This window comes from Python bivittatus, unplaced genomic scaffold (assembly GCF_059951505.1).
Source record: "Python bivittatus isolate LINGU-HERP-01145 unplaced genomic scaffold, Pbiv_v1 ctg000700_np1212, whole genome shotgun sequence".
Lineage (NCBI taxonomy): Eukaryota > Metazoa > Chordata > Lepidosauria > Squamata > Pythonidae > Python > Python bivittatus.
Genome location: NW_028277098.1, coordinates 10,324,981 through 10,352,743, shown reverse-complemented (window position 1 = coordinate 10,352,743; position 27,763 = coordinate 10,324,981). Strand labels below are relative to the sequence as shown.

General features: G+C 38.4%; 1 protein-coding gene across 1 annotated transcript; it reads right to left on the bottom strand.

Moving 5' to 3' along the window:
• Window positions 1-27,174, bottom strand: ODR4 (odr-4 GPCR localization factor homolog). Its single transcript, XM_007436931.4, has 14 exons — window positions 26,902-27,174; window positions 26,596-26,770; window positions 25,763-25,897; window positions 23,122-23,217; window positions 22,213-22,319; window positions 20,436-20,472; window positions 19,727-19,867; window positions 18,218-18,313; window positions 13,223-13,288; window positions 12,461-12,589; window positions 11,289-11,379; window positions 8,611-8,796; window positions 5,488-5,580; window positions 1-4,893 (listed from the first exon to the last, which is right to left on the bottom strand). Exons 2-14 carry the CDS (start codon window positions 26,692-26,694, stop codon window positions 4,826-4,828), a joined length of 1,344 nt encoding a protein of 447 aa, XP_007436993.1. The 5' UTR covers window positions 26,695-26,770; window positions 26,902-27,174; the 3' UTR covers window positions 1-4,825.
• Window positions 27,175-27,763: the final 589 nt, after the last annotated feature.

Genomic DNA, 27,763 nt, shown 5'->3' with positions numbered 1-27,763 from the left:
CGCCCAAAGACAACTTGTATCACTAAGCTTGAGTAAATCATCTACCACTCCAGTAAAATTAGATTTGCTTCCTGACCCCAAGCAAAAAGATGTGGTCGCACCCTTGAGAACTACAGTTCACTTGGGGCCTCTTTATACAGGAGCTAGACATTTGGATTCAGAGAAATCTTAAAAGAATGTTCTCCAATCACAATGATTCATTTTAAAATTGATAAATCAAATTCATTTGAAGGAAAACAGAAGAAAGCTATTTGATAAGAAAGCCATGATAAGATCAGTCATTTATTTATAAGATTTATAAGGCTGCCCAACTCACTGTGACCCTGGGCAGCATACGGCATAACCACCCAATAAATCAAAAAGAAGAACAACAAAACCATATAATAAACAGACAATATATAAATACAAAATCCAAAATGTAAAATGGTGACCAAGCAGACAACAAAAGAGCCACAGGGGGACACTAATGCCTGGGGGAAGTGCCAGGTCTTAGTGGCTTTTCTAAAGGCGAAAAGAGTTGGGGCCTGTTGTATATTGGGGGTGGGAGATTGTTCCAGAGAACAAGGGCAACCACAGAAAAGACACACTTCCTAGGTTCCATAAGATGGCAAGATTTACAAGGAACCTGGAGCGTGCTTTTCTTGTGGGAGCGTAGGGGGCAGGCGGATATTCTTGGAAGAAGTAACCCGGACCTACACCATGTATTACATGCACTCCCAGGTTCGGCTTATGGTTACACACTCACAGCCTGTTGAGGCATGCGGATCTTATAAGCCCTCCTTGCTTTCTACCTGGATTATCCAGATAGGTGAGGATAGAGCAGAGAAGACACACAGTCCTGGTCAACAGCCAGGAAATAATTAAGGACACGCGCAATCACTTTCAACTGAACACTGAGGTACCACAGGTCCTTTGGAATACACGGAGACCCAGTTAATTTAAAATAACAACAAAACTTTACTGGTTACAATGTACATTTGCTCTCACATGCACACACACTTGCACACTTACTCAATTCCTTATCAGCTAGGTTGTCAGGCACCAGCACAGTGTTCCTCAACCTCAGCAACTTTAAGATGTGTGGACTTCAATTCCCAGAAATCCCCTACCAGCATGCTGGCAAAGGAATTCTGGGAGTTGAAGTCCAGTTGCCTTAAAGTTGCTGAGGTTGAGAAATGCTGAGCTAGAGGGACAGAAGCCACCAAGTCTGGATCCAAAGATGACTCAAGAGTGGGCGGGCTTCAGGACCCCTTTTTATCCCTAAAAGTACTTGCTTTGTTGATTCACAACACTGGCAGCTACTCTTGCATTGTTAATTTGCAAGTCTGATAGCTGTTGATGGGATGGGAGGGGTTTCCCTGTGCTCAGGCCCAACTTCCTTTGTCTGGCTCAGGTGACATTTTTTGTTTGTTTCCTTAATAAGTTATTTCCTTCTTCTCTACCTTCCTGGAAACACAATCATAGGTAAGATTCCTGGCTTTTTGTTCTCTCTGGTTACGTGCCTGCTTCATTTTTAGTTATGGCATCTTCAGCCTGGTCTCACACATGTAGGGCTTTAAAGGCAATCACCAGCACCTTGAATCACACCCAGCAGTCTGTTGGGAGTCATTGTTGACTCTGTCACACGTTTGGCCCCAAACACTGCTGAATGAAAGCTGTTGCAGCAGCATTGCCATAGTTAGTGCTGTGCCAAACAGCTGCTCAGGAGCTTTAGGAGTCTTCAGCTGAATGGCAGTTCCAACTGCAGTGCTGCAGCACCACCAGCGCTGTCCATCCCAGCTTCACCAGGGCTGCCTCTCCTTGGACGCCCAGTAATCGGCACACGCTCCAAAGGCAGTCCTGACTTTCCGAAGCAGCTGGAAGCCAGCGCAGGGTCCCAACAGTCCATCAGGAGTCCAAAGCTGCCAGGATCAAAGCTGCAACCATTGGAGTCCGGGTAAGATGATCAGGAACATCCTCCAAAAAAGCAACATCCAAACCTCAAAACTGAACCCTAACCTCCACCATATTCTAAAACCAACAAAAAATCCCCCAGCCAACATGGTTGCCAGAGGAGGAGGAGGAGCAGCAGCAGCAGCAGCAGCCGCCGCCATCACTATATCATCAGGAGTATAAAATATAGCAATTTCTAAATTCTCAAAGAGTAAAAGTATCATGCATTATTAAGGTGAATATGCCTGGAACAGAAACCCCAAAGCCATAAAAAAATGTGAAATATACTGTAATGGAGCTACATTTAAACCATCTGATTTATATCTACTGTATTTCCTCTGAATTATCATCTCACAATCCACTGAGAAATCAAGAAACATCACCCTCGTTCTGGCTCCACCAGGTAATCAATGATCAGTTCTGTCTTGGCTGCATACAGAATTTGATTGAGTCACCATGTTCAGTCACCATCAGCAATGAGCAATACCCCAACTTGTGAGATTCCACTTTGTCAAAAGCTGAGCTAACCATACTACCAGAGAGGGAATCATATTTTTTAAAATCTGAAAGAGTAACTTACAATGTAATGGTGATCTAAAACAGCCTTTATAATAGAACTCACAGGAAAACAAAAGTTGCAGCCCATGCTTTAGCTACTCAGGAAAAATGCAGGAGGATTAAGAAACAAGAGGTGGTATCACCCAGATCCATCATAAAAGACCTGGATAATGGAAAGGCAATTGCATTAGAAAGGTCTTCCCTATAAGTATCTCTAATGCTTATAAGAATCTCTAATGAACGAATGTAATAAGTCTAGTCTGAAAATCGGCAGTTGCATTGGCAGGGAAGATGGGAAAACTTCTCATTTAATGATGAATAGAACACTTTCAATTATTTTCCTCCTAACTACTGAAACTTGAAGCAAGCCCACACAGATGAGGCAGGCATGATCCTGCTCTTTACTTTTCTTAAGCCATTACTTCAACAGAGTTGGATAGCTCTAGAACTGGGTTCTCTCAAGGTATTCTGACAGGTATTCAGTTTACCTGTAGGAAAATGAGGGGGTAGGAAGAAAACAGCTATGTTTTCCTGCCCTTAATTTGGAGGGGTGGCAGAACTGATGCCTAACCTCAATCAGATGTTTCACCCCAGGCTATCTTAATTTCCAAATGTGTCCATTTCCAAATCCCCAAGTTTACTATGAATCACACCAGCCTCAAAGTCACTAGAACAACACAGATCCATCCCACATTGTGGTTATTTCATGTATAAGACGACGACAAAGATAATAATCTGAGAACAGGTGAATATGAAATTCAGATCAAGTTTTAACAATTACTACAAGTGAAGGCTGGCAGACAGAATGCACTGAGAGTGGGGAAAAAATTCTAAACGGAAGACTTCCTCAAGAGGACACGCCTGGGATGAATAAGCCTTTGAACACCCACTACATTCCTGAGTGTTCTCCATCGTTATTTAACTATCTTCCAAAAATAGTATTGTAATTTGTTTTGAGACATATACTCATATGGCACATATACTTGTTTTGCAACATATACTCATAATCCAGGTAACAGGCGTCTTCATATAAATCCAGAATCTCTTAAAGATGTTCCCTTAATTGGAGACATTTTCTGTTATAAGTTGAAGAGACATTAATGTGTAAGAGACAGTCAGGAATGGAGCAGCGTACAAACTTCAGTAATAAATGAATAAAGTTCCTATAAATCAGGCGACCAACATACTCAAGTCAATATCCAACCAAATACATCGAAAGCAACTCGGATAAAAGAGCAGATTACTTCTTTACCTTACTTCTTTTAACTTATTTATTTTTACAATATTGTAAACCATCCAATCCCCTAAGGCTCTTGGTTGTGAACAATGAAACAGGCATGAAACAAAAAGCAAATGAAGTTTGTATATTTCAAAGCAGCCACAGCAGGTTAAACACCTGCACTATGATCCAAGCCTGTAATATTGTTATATACAAGTAATGGACTACCTTTGAGTTTATTTTCAGGAAAGGAACAATCTCTATCACGAACATTTGAAGTTTTTCCCTAGGACAGAGAAATAAACCAACTTTTTAAAAGAGGGGAAACGGGGAGAGAGAGAAAGGTGTACTTGGTATTCTTCCTTCTTGAGGGGTATGAAGAGAACATGGACAAGATGATAGACCTTCTCTATAGTAGAGCCCAATCTTTGGAATCTCTCACAGAGGTATAGTTACTCTTCTTGCATTTCACAGGCAAGTAAAATCTATCTTATTCCAATTAACCTTTGGCTGGGGCATCCATCACAGCAATTAACCGTTTTATTATACGTTATGTTATTATAGAATAGAGTTCCCAGTGTCCATCAGGACTGGCATAGGATATTTGTGCTGTGAAATAAACACACATGCACACTTACATTCACATGTATTCTGTGACAGGTGTAGATGAATTGAGGAAGAAAAATAATCACAGTTAGTATGTAATTTAAGAAAACACTTGTGGGTTAATTCAAAGAAAAAGGAACTCACAGTATTGCTTATCATGCAGTTTCAACACTTCCTGAAAAAAACTCAAGTAACTGTGTTAGCAGGGTTTTTAAAATGTTTATTAAGTAAGGAGAAAGTTAAAACAGATGTTTTAGAACAGTCCCCTGAAAAATTCATCTCTTGTAAGTGCCAGTTGACAGTGTGGGTCTTCCCACTTTTCCACCAGAGTATACCACCTACATTACTTTCATGCAGAAAGAGAATGATAGATAATTGCTTTTTAGAGCCATGTATTGCTGTTCTTAGATGATGACATATTATCTTAACATATTCAGCTCAAGAAGTTTGCATCCTTGGAGTACATCTGTAATGGCGTGAGTTTTGAGGTTCATTCTTGATTTCTGAAGCTTAATCACTGAAGTAGTTAAAGGAGAAGGCTACTGCAGATATGGCAACTGCCACTGCCACCACCACTCCTGAACAAACAAACAAACAAACAAAAAATAGAAAGAGAATGCAAATTGGTATTTCAAATGAAATTTGCTTTAATACATCTCCAGCTAAATGCTGTATTTTTATGAGTTTAGTTTTGTGGTACATTGTTTATAGTCCTTCTCCTGTGGAACTGATCTGGGCTTCCTCAGGCAGAAGAAAAAGTATATTAATAAAATAAGGAGCAGCAACATAATGCTAACCACAATTGTGCTTACAATCTTACTTCAGCTTTCCTTTGCTTTACACACCTGAGAAGGTTGTAAATGTGAGGATTGGTTGCAAAGTTACTTTTTCATCACCACTGTAACTGCGATTGGTTGCTAAATGAGGACTACATCTCTATTTATTTATTTGTCTGTCAAATTTATATAGCCACCCACGTCACAAATGCAACTCTGGGCGGGCCATACAATCAAACCAACTATTAAAACAGTCTTAAATAACCATGAAAAACGTTTAGGCATAAATGTAAACAAGATTGCAGGAGAACGTGTCAGGGAAAGGATGTTAAATCGTATTCAGAAAGAAAATGACTACTTTAAGTAGAGCAAGAGCAAAGGCTGAAAGCCGCATACCCATATTTTGCTGTAGTTTCAACAGCAGCATTTCTTTTGTCACCTGCTTTGGTTGCATGTCGTCCTGGAATTCCTTTGGCAGGTTTACTTCAACTATACGGTTAAAAGGAATAAGACAAAAGCATGTGTTTGTATGTTGCCTAAACGCCATTTCTAAACCACTGTTTGTTTTCTTCCTCAAAAAAGAATATTTCAGAGCCCAAGCTGAAAAAACCAAGCCCGTGTATGCAAATTCATTTTGCATAATTTAATTTTGAATACAAGATATAAACAGTCCTGGGTCTTCTTTAGGCATCACTGCTATCAAAATCATGATCCAAGGCAGAACATTCAAATAACACACACAGAATAATGTTTTAAGACATGTATTAGTAATTATTAAATACCTGGGTCTCTGAGGAACTGAACCGGAAATGTGTGTGCACTATCCCTTGGAAGAACTTAGGAGAAGATGAAACAGTCATGGATTACTAGCCCTCCTCCCCATTTGTGTATAGCCAAATATACATGATTTCTTTCCCACAAAATTCTCCAAAAGATTTCCTGCATAATATTTAGCATCAGCAATTCTTTTACTACATACTGCTTATTATTATTCTAAATGCTAACATAAAACTATGTAAACAGAAGCTTTTACATATATCCATTCTAACTATAGAGGCAGCATGTACAACAGTTATCTCCCCAAATAAGGAACCATTAAAAGCAGGTCAATTTCCATGTGGGACCTTTTTTCTGAATGCTCACAGTAAATAAATATGATATAAAAGTAATGGGCATTTCAATTTAACAGACAGTGAAAACTCTACATAGCTATAGCAGATAAACAAGAGATGGTGTTAATCTATTTTGATATTCATTCATTTAGGCTGTATTTTCTGGACTGTTCACTTGAAGGATATTTAATAGCATTTTTCAGAAGAGAAGACTAAGAACTCCATGTTATGATCTGTAAACAAATACACTGATTACTAAAATCATGGAGTAATGATTCTGTACATAAGTAGACTACGTTTCTGTAGTTGCAAAATCTAAGAATCAACGAAATACATTCCACAAGTTAGTTTACTTAACACAATGGGGTATTTATCACTGTAACCAGTCAGAACTAGGAAAAATGCTTACTTATAAGAGAGCAGTTAAGAGGTATAATGATAGTACTGTGTCCCTTAGCTACTGGAAGCTCTACCCAGGTAAATTTCTACTAGACAATGTTGAACGTAAATTTTAGAATGGTGCCCTAGGACAACATGTCCCTTAGTTTTTACTTAGAAATAGACTTTATAGAAATATTCCCTTACAAATTTGAATATCCCACATGGCCATCAGGTATCAGAACAGGTACAAATGGAATCTGTCTTATTAAAATTGGCAAATAGTGTCATATTAGTTCTTTCTTAATGGGCTGTAAGCCATTAATGTCAATATAAAATGAAGTGAACTCAGCAACCTGACCAAATGGTTTCACACTTTTTTGTTGTTTTTACAAACCCTTAATTAATATCCATAATGGAGAATGAAGAAATACAAATGGAATTTCAAACTGGCAAACAAAGTTTAAGAAACTTCTTGCCCGCCGCCTCATCCAAATATATTTCAGTTTTAAAAATCCAACTTTGGGGCACAGCATTACTCAGTTGACCAGTCCCACTTGCCTTGCCTTGGATGTCATCTGGATCACAACTATTCTAATGCAAGTCATGGCTACTTTGTCCTGCAGGGGCCAATATGCCCATTCTTGGATTCATTAAACCTTCCACTAGATGAAGAATAAATTAAAGAGAAGAGATTACCCTCAGTGAAACACAACCTTATTTGTGTTTTTCCGTTCAAAACCTTTGGTAAACAGAAGCTGGGACTTGGCCAAACCACTTAATGTATATTTTACTTGTTTATGATAAGGAATAGAAGTTCCTAAAATATAGATCTGTGAAGTACCTATCGAATTGTCAGTTGCACAGAGGATCATGTTTGATAAAATTATGCTTCAAACATGATTAGAATGTTTTAAATAAAGATGAAAACTAACTTATAGGTTTTATTCCAGAAGCAATCCGCTGAAATAGCAGGTCTCTATTATTCATCAGTGGCTCTAGTGCACTATTATGCAGCTGCAGGGATTTCACAACTGCAGATAACACAATCAATATTACAATATTGAGATAATTTCCAGAAAATCATCTTAGCTTTTGTTTTGCTTCCTTTGAACTGTTTATTCTCTAAGAAGCTTTCCCACTATCCTGGTGTGAAGGATCTGGGAAGAATGGGGAGTTATAAGCACATTTTTTGGTTTCATGCTCTGCAAGAAAGTGAGTCCTTGGTGTTTTCACTTAGGGTTAAGCTAGACAAGATATAAAAGATGCAGTCCTTAATTGGATTGTGGTCAGGGAGTGGAAAAAAAATTAACTCTTTAAATCTACAGCTCCAATTCAGGTTGTTCTATAGCCCACCCCACGGTTACAAATTATGAAAGGGCAGACATAAGTATGCTTGACTGAGCTTGTGACTCCAGATGGAAAAAGTTTAATAACACTATCATTCCTACTTCCTTATTCCCTGGGCTATGCTCTGGCTGCAAGCAGGAGTCTCCCAAGATTGTTTTAAGCAAAAGACAGATCCTAGGAGATTCAGTTGGAGATGTCCTGCATCATCTTAGTTGGCCCTTAGCTCCAAGGAAAACTAAGAAACATGTCTTGACCATAGAATGCAAAGTCCCCTTGGTTATTAAGAAACATTCCTAGCTCTTCAAAAAATAGAATAATTTAGATATTAAAAAGCTTGTGTTTAAAATGTTGCTTTGCACTGATTTATATATTCATTGCCTTTAAGCTTACTGTCTTAATGCTGGCTACAGGCTCTGGAAGTGAGAAAGACCCCAACGAAACTTCCTCTAAATATCACAAGAAAATGTTGCGGACATATAATACATCAACATGACAGCATAAACCACCTGTCTTGCGTATTTCAAGCCCCTTGCAATTTCAAAGGTTCATATGCCTTTGGAATCCAGTACACCATTAAAATTTATGAATCAGAATTAAAATGTGCTTCAGCTTCAAGTCTAGCTTCTGAGTAATTCCTAACAACGAACAATCTGACACTTAACTTAGCAGTTATATTTACCTGTATTCATTTCCTCAGCAATATGCAAATCATCTGTTTGAACAACTTGATCCAGCATTTCAAGAAAATGCTCTTGAATTTCCCTGACTGTCTCATCACCAAACTTATAATCACAAAGTAACACATTGGATCCCACAATGGGAGTGAAAACTCTACAAGGTAAGACGTGATATTCCCTTTCAGAATCTAAAAACAAAGACAGAGAATCCCATGTTAAAAACATTAAGAGCACTGCTATATACTATACGCTGTGTGTGGATGTACACATACTGTTTCTTTTACCACTGTAAAATATCTCATATATGGAAGAAATACATATACAGTATCACTATTACCTTTGAATAAGTGTATCTCATACACCAGCAAACTTCCAGCATCCAATCTGATATTAAGTTTGATTTCCAATATTTTTAAGAGTGCACTGAAGAGTGCTGCATGAATCTTTTGGGTTAATTGCAAGAGATAAAGGCAAGAGATAAAGGCACCGATGATACTACTTAGCTGGGTAATTAAATGTCTGCAAGCAAACAACCAAGCTCAGAGAGGACCAAGGACTCCACAGTTCAACCCTGAGCTACAGATATTCTCTTCTATTGAGATAAAGGTGGTACTTGGAGAATCAATGCTGCCAAAACTCAATTTCAAAATGGCTGAATTTCAGCATCACAATTAGGTCCAGGTTTTTTGTTTTGTTGTTTTTTTTCCCCTATCAAAGATAAGGGAATTTTAAGAGTGGGAATGGTAAGAGTGGTTATTCCTATCCATGTCCCTTCCTTAAAAGCCCCTCAAAAGGGCAAAGAGTGGATGGGGAAAAACCATCCATACTCCTTCTGATGACTTCAGAGCATCCTTGGGTTGTCTGTTGTGACCCTTCCAAAAACTGGGCGGCTGGATTAAAGCCCCCAGCATCCAGACTTGAGGTAGATTGAAGCAGTGATTGTCCTCGGAGGCCAATTACCGAGTACGTCTTATCAAGAGGCCAGAAAATATGATTCATCAGTAAAGATGTGCGGGTTTTCTTTTAACGAAACAAATTTGGGAGTCTGGACCATGGGATTTTTATTATTACGATTAGCTTCTCAAGTGAGAGAGGGAAGACAGTTTTATCTGACATAATGCTTTTCCCATTTTTGATACTAGCCAAGTACTGCTTTCTGGCCAGAGCAGCTTACTAAGATTAGAATATCTTTTCAGTCCATGTGATCAAAGGCATATTCTCCGTGAAAGCTAGGACACAGTGAATCAAAAGGCTGTCGCTTTTGCTGCAAGAGAAGAATAGAGGTAAGAATAGAGATATTTGCCACTGTAGTCTGTGACACCAAAAAAAGGGTATTATTAAGGAAAAAAGAAACATGGAAAAGGGTGGAATGTTTTGAGGAAAGGAAAATAATTCTGAACGGCTTATGTTTCAGCAGTAAAATACAGTTAGCATATATCATATGTTTCACATATGTATACAACATATGCCTCTGAAAAGGTAACCAAAAATTATAAGCCACTTGGCTATATTAGTTAAAGGTGAAAGCTTTCCAAAAAACCAGGCAAATTAGGATTATGAATAGCTGTCTATTTCTATTCAGTTCATGCAAGAGTGTAGGAAAAGAAAAAGGCAAGAGAAGCTATCTCAGTTTCTACTATAGGAGGCCCCAGAAGATATTCTGCTTGACTTCGTTCTCTAAAAGGCAACAGAAGATCTCATGGCAATGCAAGCATCCCCAGCTTCTGGGGATTGGCAGGCATATTTGGTATGTTAAGAACATGCAGTAGGTATACTTGCAAAGAAGCATATTCCCTTACAATATGGCTGTTGTATAGTACGTACCCAGTTGCCAAGCATCAATTGTTTTTATTGGTTTTAACTGTTTGGTTGTGAACTGCCCAGAGTCTCTCCTTGTGGGGGAGTTGGGTGGTGATATAAATTAGATAGATAGATAGATAGATAGATAGATAGATAGATAGATAGATAGATAGATAGAGACAGACAGACAGACAGACAGACAGACAGACAGACAGACAGACAGACAGACAAGCATCTCCCTATCCTCTCTACATTCCCAATGGTCTCCTGTTACCATCGTCACCTTTCTGGATAGGGGACGCACTTCTAAATAAAACACGAGGCAGCAGCCATTCACCATTTTCATTTTCTAGGGAAATTTAGGGAGCCCTTTAGAGCTTTCTTGAAAAAAAGATGAATCGGGAACTGGCACTTTGCTTTGCAACATGCAAATTTCCAAGTTTGTGGTCTGTTTGTGTGTGCGTATATATATATGTGTGTGTGTGTGTGTAAATATTAGGTGGGTAGAGACACACTGGCACACCTCTTCACCATGTTGGGGATTCCAGGCATAACGCTGGGATGCCTAATACAATTTGCTTCCATGTAGGGCAACATAATTTGTTAGAAATACAAGTAGGTTCTAGTTTTATTCACACATCCCTTACCCAATTTTCCTTAGATCAATATTCTAAATATCGTGAGAGAGAAGTCCAAAATTAAAATACTTATAAAAAGCGTATTTTTAGGAAAAATGTATAGAATAATGCACAGGCAATGTTCATGTACTTTCTAAAAATCACAAGATTGTGGAAACAAGCTTGAACAAAGTTAGTCAGGAGAAACTACATTACATTTTTAAAAGCATCTGATTGTGTTATTGGGCTCCTTCTTCTCTTACCTTTCTTTCCTGGCATTTCATTTATGAGCAGATCTTCAAAGAATATTTCACAACGATCGGACAGCGTGTTTATTATGTCTCTCTTCAAGGCCTGCAAAGGCAAAAACAGAATAATACAAGCTCTGCATGTGCGAGACCCACCATTCTGAGGATCAACCCTGGAAGATCAAGGTGGTCAGGAAGAGAAATGAAGTGCTCTGGAGCATTTTGTTCCCAGTTTTGTATATTCGTCATACATACTCAGTCTAAAACTTATGAAACAGTTGAAATCATTGCCAGGGAATATACAGACTCTGAAGAAAGCCAAATGCATCCATCTTTGCGGAGAAATGAGAATCTGTGTGATAAAAACAGGTTACATGGCACACTGTGAAAACTCAGCCTGCCTTCTGGGCTTGACTGCTGGTCAGTTTTGGGAGGGTGGTCACAGAAATGGCAACAAAGTTCTTTGGCTGCACTTATTTTTACAAGATCAAACTATGAGAAGAGAAGCACCTGCTGATGCACATCCTGTCTGATTATAATTCATTCAGCAGAGGAAGACTGTGGCTATCACTTTACAGAAATCAGACAGATAGTGAAAGTGGATTGAGCTCCCCTTGGTGCTCTTATATGCATAGATTGAAAGCAAAGACAAGAAGAGCATCTCATTCTCATCATCTTTTATTTCCTCAGAAACCAGCAAGAGGTTGGCTGTGTTCATATATCACACTGTGCTAGAAGATGATTTGTGCAAACCCAGTGACTGATTTGTTCCAATAAAACACAGCATAAACGAACCATGGCTAGCTGCACACTACTCGAGTCATAAAAAACCCATATAACAAGACCTCCCAGATCTCAACTTGAAGAAAACTTTAGAATTAGCTACACTTCCATTAAAAAATAACTTTTAAGACCATCACCCACTCATTATGTTCACTATCCCCAAAATGAGCATTCCCCAGTCTGATGCTTGCAGATGTATTTGGGACTACAAATGACAAAACTACGGAGGGCTAATACAGATTTTGGCATTTTTAATGAAAAGCATGCATGGAACTTCTGGGGCAAGAAATTTGGACTATTGCAATTATATCCCTTATTTATATTAATTGCAGGTTAAATCACAGATTTTGGATGGAACAGGAAAACAACCCAATTCTTCAAAAGAGGAAGGGTAATAAAAGTACCTGAACGGCGTCTTTAACTTTAGGCTTGTTATTATGGATGTAAGCTTTACATTTTAAAGCTCCTTTAAGATTTATGGAACCACTGCAGATTTGGACTGTAGCTGTAGATCTGGAGTTTGTACTTTGCATCTGAAACAGAGAGTACACAGAAATCACAATTATTATATTTTAGTGTACAAAATATAATTATATAAAATATAATATTTAAGCCAATTCTACCCTGCCTTGAAATAAAGGACAATAAACAAGATAGCATCACCCCAATTACCTCCAAAAGGCTCTTTGGTATAGCTCTGTTTGAGAGGGGGATAATCTCATTTCCAGAGGGAGGCTGTTCCATAAAGTAGGTGCCTTCAGTGAGGAACAGCATCATTATTTTTCTAAGTTAGAAAATGCTTAATGCATATTCTTTATTAATATTTATTAGAGTGATCTGCACTAGTATTGAAAGATAACGGACTACCTACAGCCTCCTAAAGAAGTTAGCAGAAAGATATTTCAACCAGCTTTCACCTTTTAGCAACCATGCTACAGTTTCAAGTTACTCACAGAAAGTAAAAGTGTTACAGAAAAAAAAAAGGCAAACTCTCAGAAAAAACTTCTACCGCTCAGTAGATCTTCATTATTCTTAGGTTTGCTGAGATGGAGAGCCAAGACTGATAATTAGCAACTTACAGAAGGCTATGAACTGATATGCGAGTTAGATCTGAATGGAGGATGCCCCACCTTATTCTTAACCCCTTTGTCAATAGGTTTACTTACCAACTGTGTTAAAACCCTAACATCAAAGTTCCTAGCAGCCGATGGCATATATCCTCTTGACTTTTTCTGTAGGGATAATTCAAGTATAGAAGACAGCTGAACTGAGAAGAAAATTGGTAAGGTTCAAAGGCTAAAACAGAATCTACAGAGGAAAAAACATTTAGACATTTGTGTATTTTATTAGGTCTTAGCTGTTGTGATGTTTTACAAAAATCTTTAATGAATTGGTGAGGTTTTCCATCCTTCTGCAGACACTTATATTTCATTTCATAGGAGACAACAAACATTCTACAGTTCGGCTCAGTTCTAGACAGTTAATACTAATATATATGCCTTTGAATCAGTCTTGACTCCTGGTGACTGCCTGAACAAGTCTGCAGTTTTTTTGACCAGATTCTGGAAGTGGTTTGCCCTTGCCTGCTTCCTAGGGCTGAGAGAGAGTGACTGGCCCAAGGTCACCCAGCTGACTTTCTGCCTAAGGCAGGACTAGAACTCCCAGTTTCCCAGTTTCTAGCCTGGTGCCTTAAGCACTACACCAGACTGGCTCTCTAATACTACCAAGTATTAGATTATTTTAAAAATGTACTCAAAGTGTGGGAGAATATAGAATCAGCCAGGCACAAACTATGTTTGTTTGTTATCAGCCTTGCATGTAGAACCATGACCAACACTCTGGAGTGTGTAATGCTTAACTTCAAAGAAAAATCTGGTGATGATAGGGTTTTTTAGTTTGGTTTTTTTTTTTTTTAAAGACAAAAAGGTATAAATACTAGTCATTCTACAGATATTGTAGATTGCATTCTCAAGTGATGTGACCTTAATCTCTACTTTTATGTTAAGGCACATATCAAAATAAAGTTGCAATCCCAATTTTGTACTTCCTTGAATGTTGTGATGCAGTTTATAGTTTAAACACTTTCCAGATACAAATAAATCAGAGCAGGTACTATGTAAGGATTTTTTTTTTCCTGTTTTGGTACACAAGCAGCATCTAAGAAGAAGAGGTTAAACTCTACTCTGATTTAGGACAGCCTAAGACTATATATAACATCTTTTCAGTAACAAATTAAGAATAAGGATGAAGAATGGAAGCTTGCTACAATAGATGGGGAGGTCCTGGAAGGAAGAAAGGCTGATAGATTGTTTTTTTTAATTAATATTTTTTTCTGAGGACCAATATGACAAAGATAATACACAGGATCCTGATTGGGTCCAATTTTCAAAAGCATCTTATCAATCAGTGTAAATAGAAGAATGGTACAGCAGAGTGCCTGGATCAAGAAGAGACACTAGCAACTCAGTTTCTGTTATTAAAACTGTGAATGAAAAAGAAGTGAGGCAATTTGAGAGTGTTTTTAGAGGGAGCAAACAGATTTACTTGTTGAGATTACAATACTCTCCTAGGAAACTGAATATTAACAGATTCAGGTTCTGCTCCTACTGATTTCAGTGTAGTTCTGCTAAGATAATTAGCATTTATATTCTGTGGTTCCTTGATACACTAAATCAACAGGAGTGGAATTAACTCTTCTGACCACAGGTGGAATAACTCTGCCTTTTTGGGTAAGACTGTGATCTTGTCCCTCCCTATGGGAAATGTAAGGCCATACTGTAATATTGTCTATGTGTAATGAACCAAGCTTATCCCTGATCATTCTGGATAAATGCTTATGTGACAGGCAATGTTGAGCTTTAGTTAATTTAAGTTATGGAAACTCACCATAGGAAACACATTCCCTGAACCAATTATCTGAGTCAATGAGCTGAGATTGGTTGGTACTGTAATTCTGGGAGATTCCACGAGGGGAGAACCTCTGGTCACTGCCAGGAGACTGGTTTCTGTGGGAAGGACTGAAATGCATCTTTTATTTGCTATGTGAGTTTGAAAAGGAAGTAGAAGCTGTGAAAACAGTCAAGCATGGAGATATGCTCATAGGAGATAGTTAAGATAGGATGCCATCAGCCCCAAGAGGCATGAGCTGTTCCTTTTCTTCCTCCTTCAGTAGAAGAATAGCCTTCTGAATCTTTAGAACTCTTTCAGGTGACAGGGGAAGTTTCTCTTTTTTAAAAATAGAAACCAGTGATAAAAAAGATGATGCCCTCTACCAGGATATCCTTAAAAGCATTGTTATGAAGCCAAGGTTTGCCCTGAATGAGACATCAGCCTGCCAATGACTCACCCAAAGGGAACTTCTGACTACAGCTATAATGATCATGTATCTGCTGAAAAACTAACTGCATCCATTACCTATAAAGGAATACATTTTATACACCTTAGTAATCACTTCATGGACCTTGATCCTATCCAGATCATTATCTTCTAACAGATCATCAGAAGAGACAGTTGTGGCAAAAGACTCTTCAAGACAGACTTGCAGCTCTGTGCTCTGTTACAAACTAACTCTGACCATCTTTCTCCAGGATCTCTTAAAGGTGCATATCCATCTTTGAGAACTAAAGCACCTGAAAGTACAACTACAAGTGTGTTCACTAAGGGAACATTAAGAGCCTGCAGAGTAGGACTTAAGATCCAATGAAAGCATAAATATGCTTCAGTGAAACCATTTAGGCCATGGAGATTATCCATTTCACTTCACATAAGCAAAAAAAGCACCCAATTTACTTTGACAATGCTACAGGATCTGACAATGCTTAGCCTTCTCCCCAATGTTGGATGTAGTTGTTCCAGGCTGGGTTGCTTTGGGATTATGTGCAGCCTTCACCAAAACTGCCCAGCCTGGAAGACTCTGATGTGCACCAAGGAGGCTCCCAGCTATATCCTTTTGGCACATACCACAAGCAATCCTGCAGTGCTTACTGTTTCCACTCAGCCTGAAAGCAATTCAACCACACAGAGAAAGAAGGCTCCTCTCGGCCATCTCCTCCAGTCCTATCTGGTCACTGCTGTGGGACAAACTCCGCTCAGAATGCTTCCAAGTTGGGCAACTTTGGGATTGCCTGCATCCTTTATCAAAGCTGCTCAGCTCACCTGCAATATGCACCAAGAGGTGCTTTCAGAGGACACTGAGGGCAATCCTGCAACATTTGTTGAAGCCACTCAGCCAGGAAACAATTCAGGCAACCACAACTGTAGAAAAGGCTCTTCATCAGTAGTACGAAAGGAAGTCTTCGAAAGACGAGAACCATGTTGCTTTGTGAAGCAGCTCTGAGAAATTCCTCTATGAAAGAAAATATCCCTCTAAAACTTCACACAGTGCTACTGCATAGCTTCCTGCATAAATAATTATTAGCAAATTTGAGTTCTTTCCCCCTGTAAAGGAACACCTTATTTCTTTGAATCGGTTGGATAAAATGATGATAGCAAAGTATCTCCATGGAAGAATCCTTCACTTCTTGGAAGAATAAGGCCCTCTTGATTCCTAGTGAGTGCCTATTGGCATGTTGGGCTTAAAGTTTAAATCTGCTGTTGGGTTAAAAAGAGGGGAAATCATCTGAATTTACCACTGCCCGATTGATCTGTTCACTGATTGACTGATCCAATAATACAGCCAATTGGAAATCAAGGGAAGGAATATCTGGCCCACATCTCAGCACCACTGACAGCTGGGAATGGAGTTTTAGGTCAGCAGAAACATTTTGCTGAAGTGATCTGGTGCCACCTTGTGGTTAATCATGCAAACAGGCAGCAGAGAAAAGGGCATTTAAAGGCACTGATAGGAAGGCAGGGATAGTGAAAGTTGGAGACTATCTTTGTCAAGGCATTAACACTAGGATTTTGCCTGCAGAAGGCAGCACCAGCATTGGATAAGGAAGCATTATCAGAATCATGGGATCAAACCAGCAGGGATGATCTCACTAAATAGTTCACTATAAGAAGAATCCTTTAGAGAAATATACGATAGAAACTGCTGAGGCCATGAACAACTTCATAGCATGTTTCTATGCATTCTGTGCTTTGATTACAGACTGGAAGCTAGTAGCAGTTTTCTGTTGCTGATCAGACCACTCTGAGGTGGTGAAGAGTACAATCCATGGAGTACCCAGTCATTAAACCATCTTTATTTGAAGCCATCAGTAGAGACAGGAATAAGGAAATAGAAGAAGAAGACATGAAATAAACTTTTTTTAAAAAAAGAGACAAAACTAAACATAATTATTGGTATTCTAGGGAAAATACGGAGATAAAAGATGAGAGAACAGCTAAGGATCATTCTAGGCTAAAGCAAGAAATGATGAGGGAGAAGCCTGAAAGAGCTAACATAACAGCAGACTTTAATTATGCAATTTTTCTGCTGTGCTGAATGGTAGGAGAGTTTAAAACAAACTGGATGCCTTCAAGTACCAAAACAGGAAATGTGTATTTCACCATAAACTATACAGAAAAGTTTATGAAGGAGGTTAGAGGGGAGAAGAAAAATCCAGATTAAACTAAAATAGATCTCTGAATGTATATATGCAAAATTGAAATGGAGAAAAGAAAAATTAATGTACCCATCCTTGTGACTTAATAATGCAATGCAGCTCCAAAGCTGCTGTTCTTTAATGGAGTATTTTCTTACATAATTTTTCACAATGTCCCAATTCCTGAAATGAGGAGATAAAACCTTCTTCTCAATTTCTATGTGGGTAATACTGATTTTTTTTTTTTACCCAAATGTAACTTTAACTCTATGAGATAAGGTTCTAGGGCTTGTTTAGACATTCCGATATGAGGCCTAGTGAGATTTATTAATCTTAGCTAATGCCCATTCATAATCAATTAAAAAAAAACTAACTTAACACACCATCCAAATTGGATCATTATGGATTATTAAATTACCACAATGTCAGTGTACCCATTTGGCATGCTACTGCTTGATCAAAGGAGGCATAATTTTGGGATTAGATACTCGTTTGGCCATCTTTCTTTCAAAAAACTTAAATGGAAGTTCACATAAACAAAAGTTTCAATTGTTTTCAATAGAGCAATGAAAACCTATCTTGCAAGCTGCTGCAGAATACAATAGTACCATGTCTACATTGTTCACTACTTACCTGCCCTTCCAGTAAATCAGCATCTTCCTCTTTGACCTGACCATTTATCAAAAAGACAGCCGCCTCTATCTGTTGGGCCCAACGTCCTAACCCGTTCTATAAAACAGAATCAAAAAGAAAGGAGGTAATATTACTGAAAGATCTACTACATTTCTGACCAGTGTAAGTGAAATATGTTTTAACCAATAATCCTGAAAGCCTAAACTGAAGAAAGCTTCTCACTCCTCAGATGTTCTCTTCTAAATGTAATTTTAATAATTTTAGGACTGTAAGACGCCCCAATGAAGCAAGCAAATGGATTCCTTCTAATTTTTGATACTAGTCTCTAAAGAACAGGTATTAGCTGGCATATGCTGATACATCTACAAAAATGCTTGAGTAAAAGATATGACATGATCTCTAAGCCACTGGTAACTTAGCATTTCTGTTAGGATTTTCTCATGGGAAGAAAAGCACCTCGCTATCTTCAAACATATTGTTTTGACTAGAGCAATCACGCCACTTATTTTGGCCTTCTAGTTTGCACGTATACTGCTATTTACTGCCACCTATTGACGTCTGTATGCAAGTTACTCAAGGGGTGGTGCATAGTGTTATTTAAAGTGTGAGGATTACATGTCTCATTGCTCAGTAGAATTTTAGCCATCATGTAATCAGTTTTATGGGTTATGTAGTAGTAACTAATAACCAAGTACTGTACCTCTTCTCTGAGAGTTTTTTGGCTAGAGACTTGTGTAGTGGATAAGTCTTGGATGCCACATATATGAGAAGAAGTGATTTTTTCTATGTTTTGCATGAAACTTGTATTTTATGTAGTTTTTACTTTTCTCAATAAACAACCAGATATTTTATATTTTCTGGCTGGATTTCTTTGGAGAACAAGATAAGGACATTACATTCTTTAAATCTCTCTAACGCTGGTGTGTATTTTTGGCATGAACTGTGCTTATAGCTGCACTCTGCATAACAATTTCAAGTTCATTTCCTTCTGTATCTTGAACACGGACACACTAAATCACCAATGAAAGGATGACATGCTATTACCCAATATGTGTTAGGGAATGACCACTGTTAATACATTCATTACTTCTATCATTGACACTTCATTACATTGTTTACTACTGCTAAAGGATATACAGTATTTTTAAACCCAGAAAGTTATGCTTAACTGTTACATTTCCACTCCATTGCTCATTTTGACATCTGATATCAAGAGTAGCAATGAGCACCGTTCAGAACACATACAATACTGATGATCTCTCCTGAAATCAAGACCAAAAAGGTCAGAAGTTAAAGAAAGTCCTGCCGAGGAAACAAGTAGCAGTGTTGGGGTCCTGTGAAAAAGTTAGCTGACAACTGTTAGGATACTTGAGAAAGATGTGCAAGCAAAAGGCAGAGGAAATTACCTAAGGTACAAAATATGGAGGCTGTTCTAATGAAGAAAGCAACAAAGCAGATAGAGTTAAGCATTATGATGCAATAAATAACACAAAGCATTTTTTTAGTTACCCTTGTATTTTTTTCTAGGTCGTGGCTGGCCAACGTAGCAGGGAGAGGAATATGTATATTAACATTAACCGTGCAGTCTAAAGATAGCCAAGAAGCAGAAAGAGCATTCTGGTATTTCCAGTCTGCTGGCTTAGCTGTACTCTAAAGGATAAAAAAAAGAGGCTCAATTATTACAGTATCTCAAATATAAATGATAAACCATCCAATCTAAATGACTCGATCTGTGCATTTATTCATGAATCGAATAAGAGTTATTCTGTAGGTAGCACATACAGAATTGTAGTTTACGTCTGTTATTGCTACACCCAAACGTAATTGTTTCATGCAAAGTTTAAGTAGGAGATAAAGTTCTATTGAAACCTAAGAACAAAGCAATAATTTTAGGTAACTCAGTTGAGACTGGCAAACCAAATTCAGTGTCAGGTTCAGCCCAAAGAACTCCACGAGACAGTGCAGATACACTTCTGTTGTGTTTATTAGCTTCCACCTCAAGACAGAAATCTCTCCAGACTGAATCTAACTTCCCAAGCCAGCAAGCCAAAACACCGTGAATTCCTTAGGGTGGTGCCAGTCTCATCTTCTTAAACTTCCCACGCTCCTGTTGGGGGCTAAGGGAATGCTTATCTCCCCTAGTGCAGCCTTCATCCAACCATTCCTTCACATTCAGTTAGTTAATTGCTCTCTCCCTGTTCCCCAATATAGAACCTACCTTGGGATCTTGCACATCATAGGTACGACAAAGTATTCGTTTCCAGTTAAGGAACAACAACTAAGTAGGTTTAAGGGACACTAATAAGCGCTTATGACTATTACAAGGATACCCCTCCCAGCCACCTCTAAAGATCAGAACTAAAATTCAGTCTTTTCAGATCTGATTATGATTTATTTTAGCTAACATAATCAACAAACAGAATGCCCTATATATCCAGCACTGTTGCTGGTTATAGGACAAAACACATTCTGTATTTCAACAGACACCATTAATACATCTACTTCATTGACAATAGTTATGTACAAGAAAATAAACCAAAAAGCGAAGACTTTACTCTTTTTGGCCACTAATTAAACCTTCTCCTCCCATTCTGTCTTCCCCCTGCTTCTAATAGGCCTTTCTTCACTATTACACTAGAATGCTGAAATTGTGAGCCTTCTCAGCAGACAACAACTCAATTGGTATGAATGGTAGAGAATGAAAAAAACTAATACTTATTGCAGTGTTGTCCAAACTTGGCCACTTTAAGATGAGTGGACTTCAACTCCCAGAATTCTGGGAGTTGAAGTCCACTCATCTTAAAGTGGCCAAGTTTGGACAACACTGACTTATTGCCAGAGGGTAAATCTCTTACACTGTATATATTAAGGCAAATCACACCCTAGAATAGTAATAGAAAACATGGTGTTACAGATGTAACTGAATCACAAACACAGTACCAATGGAGTTGGAGACAGCAATATATGAAGGGCAATGGGTCCTCACCACTGGTTTAGAATTTGGATACTGTTCTTTTATGATATGCCCATGTTCTCAGTTATGGCAATGTGTTACAACAGTAGCAGAATCACCATATATTTAATACTTCAGTGTAAGATTAACCAAATAAGGATATGTGGCTGTCTCTGTACAATTATTTAAATAGGTTCAGGAAAAATAATGTAAAAATATGGCTCTTGAGAAAGGCCTTTGGGGATGCTACCCCTGAATGGTGGCCCATCAGATTAATTACAGTTTTATTAGATGATTTTTAAAAAAAACAAATCTTACTATATTCATACTGCAAGCTGCTCAGAGGCTTCAGAAATGGAACAGCATATAAATTGTAGCATTAAATAAATAATGACTAAAGATGGGATCAGAATGGAATTCTGATATGTCTAAATACTCAGATTCTCTAATCCAGTAAAGCTCTATGGAGAAATATTAATAAATGAGGAAAAAGTGAAGGAACTCACTAAGCATACTACCAAAACATCTTATTGTACATTATACTCCACATTTTGAGCATCCATTAAATCTATATTATTGCATCCAGTGGTATCTACTTACTAATATAATAGTCTCTGACCCCCAACATATTTCATTTCCCCATCCACACAAACATTTTCTGCTACATCTTCAGCCCAAATTTGTTCTGAAAACTCTTCCAATCCTCTGGGCAGCACAACATGAAAGGGTAGAACCAATCTTATATAGAAAACCATTCCCATAGATGTGGACATAACCCATCAATATACTAATTAACTACATTAAAAAAAAAACAGGCTGTTTAAGTTTGATTTTCTTTTTACTAACTGAGATCATACTCAGGGCAGAGCTAGCTACAAAACAGGCTAAACCTGTAAAACGGTTTATTCAGAAGTTATTTGAATTGTGTTTAGTACAAGTGTGCAGAGAGCTACAGCCTGAATTCTCAACTGCAATTTAGAAAAAGCAAAGATAGTTCTATATTTCATAAATATTCATCTGAAGACTGATGGAAAAAGGATACTTCTTTGTAGTAGAACAAAGATGAAGTGCCACTCTATCCGATACATCTTCCTCGGAGATGTTCCACAACCTCTTTCTAGCTACAGACTTTTCTACTGAAAAAAGAAGCTTGGAGAAGGCAGGACAAGAATAGAGTTAAGACTGATTCTTAGGTACCATTATCTACAGTACCTACCTACCTAGGTAGTATAGAGCATATTAAGTTGCGTTATTCAGGCCTTTTGTTTAGTACAGCTCTTTGTGTTGCTTAGTAGCAACAGTATAAATGTGTAACCTAATACCTGGTGCAGTGGCCCTGGAATGGAGACAGCTAACATAACCCAGACGCTTGTCCTTGAGCGCCTAGGATTAGGTAACAGGAGATTCCAGTGTAAACACTGATGTTTATGGTACATGTTGATATTATCAGGAAGGATACTACAAGCATGAAAAGTAACAGTAAGATCGATCGAACAGTTTATCAAAGCCTTCCCGAGGAAAGGGTGTTGGGTAACTGTATTATTCCTTCTATCTTTCTGTTATCTGTTTCAAATGCTATTGATAGTACTGTACATATGTAATGTGAAGAGTGGGCTTGCTCGGGGCTCTCTCCAGCAATCTGCTGGCAGGGAGCCTACTGACCTACTATAAGTATCCAATAAAGTATACTGTACTTTGTTGTTTCTATCTCCAAATTCTTTGGCTTTCCTTTACGGGAGCATTTTTCCTATCTATCTATCTATCTATCTATCTATCTATCTATCTATCTATCTATCTATCTATCTATTTGTACCCTATGGCAATCTATTCAATCTTGGCAACTTACATAGTAGAAAACAAATGTTAACAACCTATAGTAAGTGTAAAAACGTAAAACAAATGTTCCTAACAGTGAAATAAGAAAAAAAAAAACATTTTTTTAATTATTTACCTTCCTCAGGGTATTTTGGACTTCTTTTGCCAGCTCTGGAACTGAAATGATAAAAACACCAAGAACTAACAGTCCTCCAGGAAGCATTCTTGATACCTAAGGAAATCAAATGAAAACATATTTTATTATTATTATTATTACTACTACGGGTCCAGGCTGATGTGCAGGGTGCACTCCCTCCTTAAGAGGCCATCCTTGGACCCAATGGTTTTTGACAGCTATGGACCAACAACCTTTTTTGGGAAGGTTGTTGAGAAGGTGGTCAGTCTGCAGCTGATGAGAACCCTGGAAGAAACAGATTAACTAGACCTGTTTCAGTCAGGTTTCAGGATGGAATTTAGTGCTGAAATAGCCTTGTTCACACTTGTTGATGACTTGTGGCAGAGCCAGGACGGTGGTGGTACATCCATCCTAATGCTCCTTGATCTCTCAATGGCTTTTGATACTGTCAACCATGGTATCCTTCTGAATTAGCTCCACGGGTTGGGCAATGGGGGCACAGTTTTACGGTGGTTCTCTTTCTTTCCTTGGGGGTGGTTCCAGTTGATGCTGATTAGGGCACAGAGATCACTCCTTAAGCCCCTCCTGTGTAGAGTGCTGCAGAGTTCTACTTTTTCCCTTTTTTTTCAATTTCTACATGAAATTGCTGGGTGAGGTCATCCACCAGTTTAGAGTTCAGTATCATCAGTATGTTGATGATATCCAATTATATCTTTTGACCCTGATCCTGGGTCTGTCAAGGTTCTGTCTGAGTGCCTGGAAGCTGTCCAGGTTTGGGTGGGGAGGAATCATCTCCAACTCAATCCTATCAAGACTTAGTGGCTGTGGATGTTTGAGCAGCCCAGATCTGGGGACATTCCATCTCTGACCTTGGATGGGACCATTTCCCCTTTCAGGGTTTATATATAATATGAGGGTCTTCCTGGACTCACAGCTCCTGCTTGAAGAGCAGGTGTCAGCTATGGCCAAGAAGGCATTTGCACAATTCCATCTGGTGTACCAGTTGTGCCCTTTCCTAGATCGGAGGACCTTTCAGACAGTCACGCATGCCCTAGTCAACTAGTGGCTTGACTACTGCAACGTGTTCTACATGGGGCTGCCATGAAGACCATTCATAAGCTTCAACTGGTCCAGGATGCAGCGGCTCAAGCAGTAATGGGCATTCCTTGGTATGTCCATGTAACATCTCTGCTTTGTGAGCTGCACTGGTTGCCAGTTTGCTTCCAGGTGCAATTCAAGGTGCTGGCTATTACCTACATGGCATAGGGCCTGGTTATTTGAGGGACTGCCTGTTTCCCATAACAGCTGCCTGGCCGATTTGATCCTGCAGGATTGGTGCATTCTGGGTTCCTTGGATTAAACAATGTTATCTATTGGGACCCCATAAGCATGCCTTCTCTGTAGCAGTGGCTGCCCTCTAGACTGAGGTTCCCCCCGAGATCCAGATGGCTCCCAATATGCTGTTGTTTAGAACAGCATTGAAGACCTGGATCTTTACCCAGGCCTTTGGCAAGGGAGAGTGAGACTCCTCACTTCCTCACACTTGCCATTTTTTTTCTTTATTTATTATGTTTTATTGTAATTTCTTTGATTGATAGTTGTGAGCCACTCAGAGTCGTTGAGAGTTGGCAGCATACAAGTTTAATAAATTATTACTACTGCTTCTATTATTCAACGCATTACCATATCAAAATATTCCAAGGAGAAATATGTGTCACATACAACACTGCTGATTTTAAAATAATATCAGAAACAAAAATCAGCATGCTTATTACTTGTGTATATGCAGAACTCATGAGACATGAACAAAAAACATCTGTTAGGGATGGGAAATACAGTAAAAAAATTCACAGTAGCAATCTTCCCTTGCTTTCCAAGGTCTTACAACATCAATACCAAGTTACTAATCAGGCTGATCTCAGAAAAAGTAACCTGTTTAATCTAGCTAGCAGCTAGATGCTAAATGCAACAAAAAACACATTGAATGAAAATATGTATCCTACCTGCTTAAGTAGTAATTTATAGCTTAAACTTGATCAGCTTGCCAGGTTCAAATATAAGAACCTGGTCAGCCTCTATTCCACTACAAAGCAGCTCACTCTGCTACTTAAGATGCCAGCCACAGCTGCCAGCAAAACATCAGAACACCAGATTGTCCGCTCAGCCCCAAAGCTCATCACTGCTTGAAACCCTTTCTATCTTCAACCAGAGGGAGGGACTAGGGGCATCTGCCTTGTGTGTACGTACAGGACATCTTACCCTCTTGTGAATGTGTGTTGAGTGTCCTAGTGTCCTGGCAAGCAACAAAGCTATATTCATAACAATTTATTATTTAACATACATGTCCAACATCATACCCTGAGACTATTTTTCAGGATGAGAAGCATATGCATTAAGGCAGACAAGATGAAATGAAAAAAAAAATAGAAATGGATGATTCAGCCATTGAGATATGGCAGACCAACTTGATTATATCTGATACGGCATAATTTTAATGTTTATGAATGTTCAATGTTTAAATGAATGTCCAAAAACAGTAGAAAGCAGCATTAACTTAAAAACCAATCATCAATATGAAGCTGAGACAGGTTTACAAGAAAGCACTTTCCCATGGCAAACAGAGTAAGACAATGTATATTACCTGTCTGGCATGTGCTGCTGTCCATTCTTCATCAATATTAGACAAGTCTGAATGGTGGTTTGCACTGCTGTTACTTTCCTCCTCTTTTACAGGTGTTCGAATACTCAGTAAAACATAGTCTCTTTGCTGGGTACACTAAAAAATAGAAAATATAAAGTTGCTTACAGAAAGAAAAGCACTCCATGCAGTCCACTTAAAGGTACTTATTTACACAATGGCATCAACTGGATCTCATTTAGCTTATATGCATTTCTAAGAATACATTTGGAGCATCTATACACCTCATCAGAAACTTGATTCCAACTAAGAAGTACAGGAATATCAAACTTAAAGCAAGCTTAGACAACTATATGGTTAAAAATGGCTAAAACCAGTTTCCTTTTAAGCACAGTGCTTCCAAGATACACAAATAATAATTTAACACTTCAGCTACTATTTGAGGTATTTGACAACATCAGTTCTGTTAACAACCAATCAAAACCAATCCAAGAAAACTCTATCCAAAAAATACATTAATGGAATAGATTGTGAAGAGGAAAATCAAGAGAAATTCTAACTATGCAACCCCTATTTGTTTTCTCAGAATTTGTACAGAAAGAAAATCTCAGTTTGGACTGTGTTTTTACATGCCAGTAGCTAAATCATTTACAGATACACTGTTGGAATTATATCTAAACAAACATGTACAAAATTACATAATTAATGAAATACATTAATAACAGCAATAATAAAGATGTACATTAGTAACTGATGACATAGTGTTTTCTTGTCAGAGAAGAATCTCTTCAAACTGCAACAGAGAAAGCTTAGGTGAAAAAACGCGGTAGACTTACCTGCCCTACTAAAAGACCAGTAATAAGACCTTTTGATTTAGCGCTCAGGTCTGATAAATATTGCCCAACAGCTTCCTCCACGAAGTAGCTTCTTCCCATTATTGCAAAGATTTAATTGCCCAACCATAAAATGTGTAATAAATGATGAGGGAGAAGGAGAAGAGGCTCAAGAACTCTAGAAATTAAGGGAACAGAAGTTAAAAAGTCAACAAAGGGCCAAGGGGAAATGGTTTTTTTTAAACTTAACTTCTTCACCTCCAGCCTGATTAATGCAATTTCCTATACAGCAGCTGCAGTCCAAATTACCTCTTTCGCTTTATTTACGTCTCACCGCAGTTTTCTTGCTATACAGCCCCATCCAACCCATTTACCAGATTCCGTTCTTTTTACAAGCACCGATGTGTTCCTCGATCCGTCATCTCTCGGAGCCAGTGCCCTCCTTCATCCAGCAGGACTCATTTTAATGACGTAACCACGTGCTGTCAACCTATGACGCAATTAACAAAAAACCCCCTGTATTTTAAGCAAGGCAGATTTTCTTGTACTAATTATTTTTATTTTTTGTCTCTTATAACATAAAGCACTGAAATGGCAGCTTTCTCCTTCTCATTTGCCCTTTTCAATTTATATAAGCAAACGAAACCTTCTCTTCCAAATAAGTTCCGCCACACTCAAAGATGGCGCACGCAACGCGTCAGAAGGGCTGCTGTGTTTCCGGCGGCACGTTAGGCATTTCCTTCAACAGGATAGGAAAACTGTTTACATACAGTAGCTCGTCAACTGTGCTTTAGTTAAAACCATGCCTTGCTAGAGGTTTCTGGGAGTTGAAGTCCATACATCTTACAGTTGCTGAGGTTGAGAAACACTGGTTTAAACAGTTATAGACCACCATTTATTTTTTTATGTGCCAAACTTCCTATCATTCTTGATGCCATTCTGCCAAAAAGAAGAAGGCGGCAGCTTAATAAATCAAATAAATAAAAATCAGAGAGATTGTTTGTTCACTGAAAGCAATAAGAGTTTTGCTGAGTTGTAATTCTCTACCCTACAGTATGCATTCAATTTTTAAAAAACCATCCTTACCGTCAGTGAAAAAAAAAAGTGTATCTAAATAATATAGTAAGTAATTTTAAAACAGTGGTACAAACGTATTGAACGGTCATTATTT

What these genes read in the sequence shown, in the direction of transcription:
- ODR4 (XM_007436931.4), bottom strand. Translation starts at nt 26,694, where the DNA reads ATGGGAAGAAGCTACTTCGTGGAGGAAGCTGTTGGGCAATATTTATCA. An exon ending in TCCAAAATACCCTGAGGAAG is followed by an intron (nt 22,320 to 23,121) that starts GTAAATAATTAA and finishes GCCTTCTCCAAG; the next exon opens with CTTCTTTTTTCAGTAGAAAA. An exon ending in ACCTAGAAAAAAATACAAGG is followed by an intron (nt 18,314 to 19,726) that starts GTAACTAAAAAA and finishes TCTGTTTTATAG; the next exon opens with AACGGGTTAGGACGTTGGGC.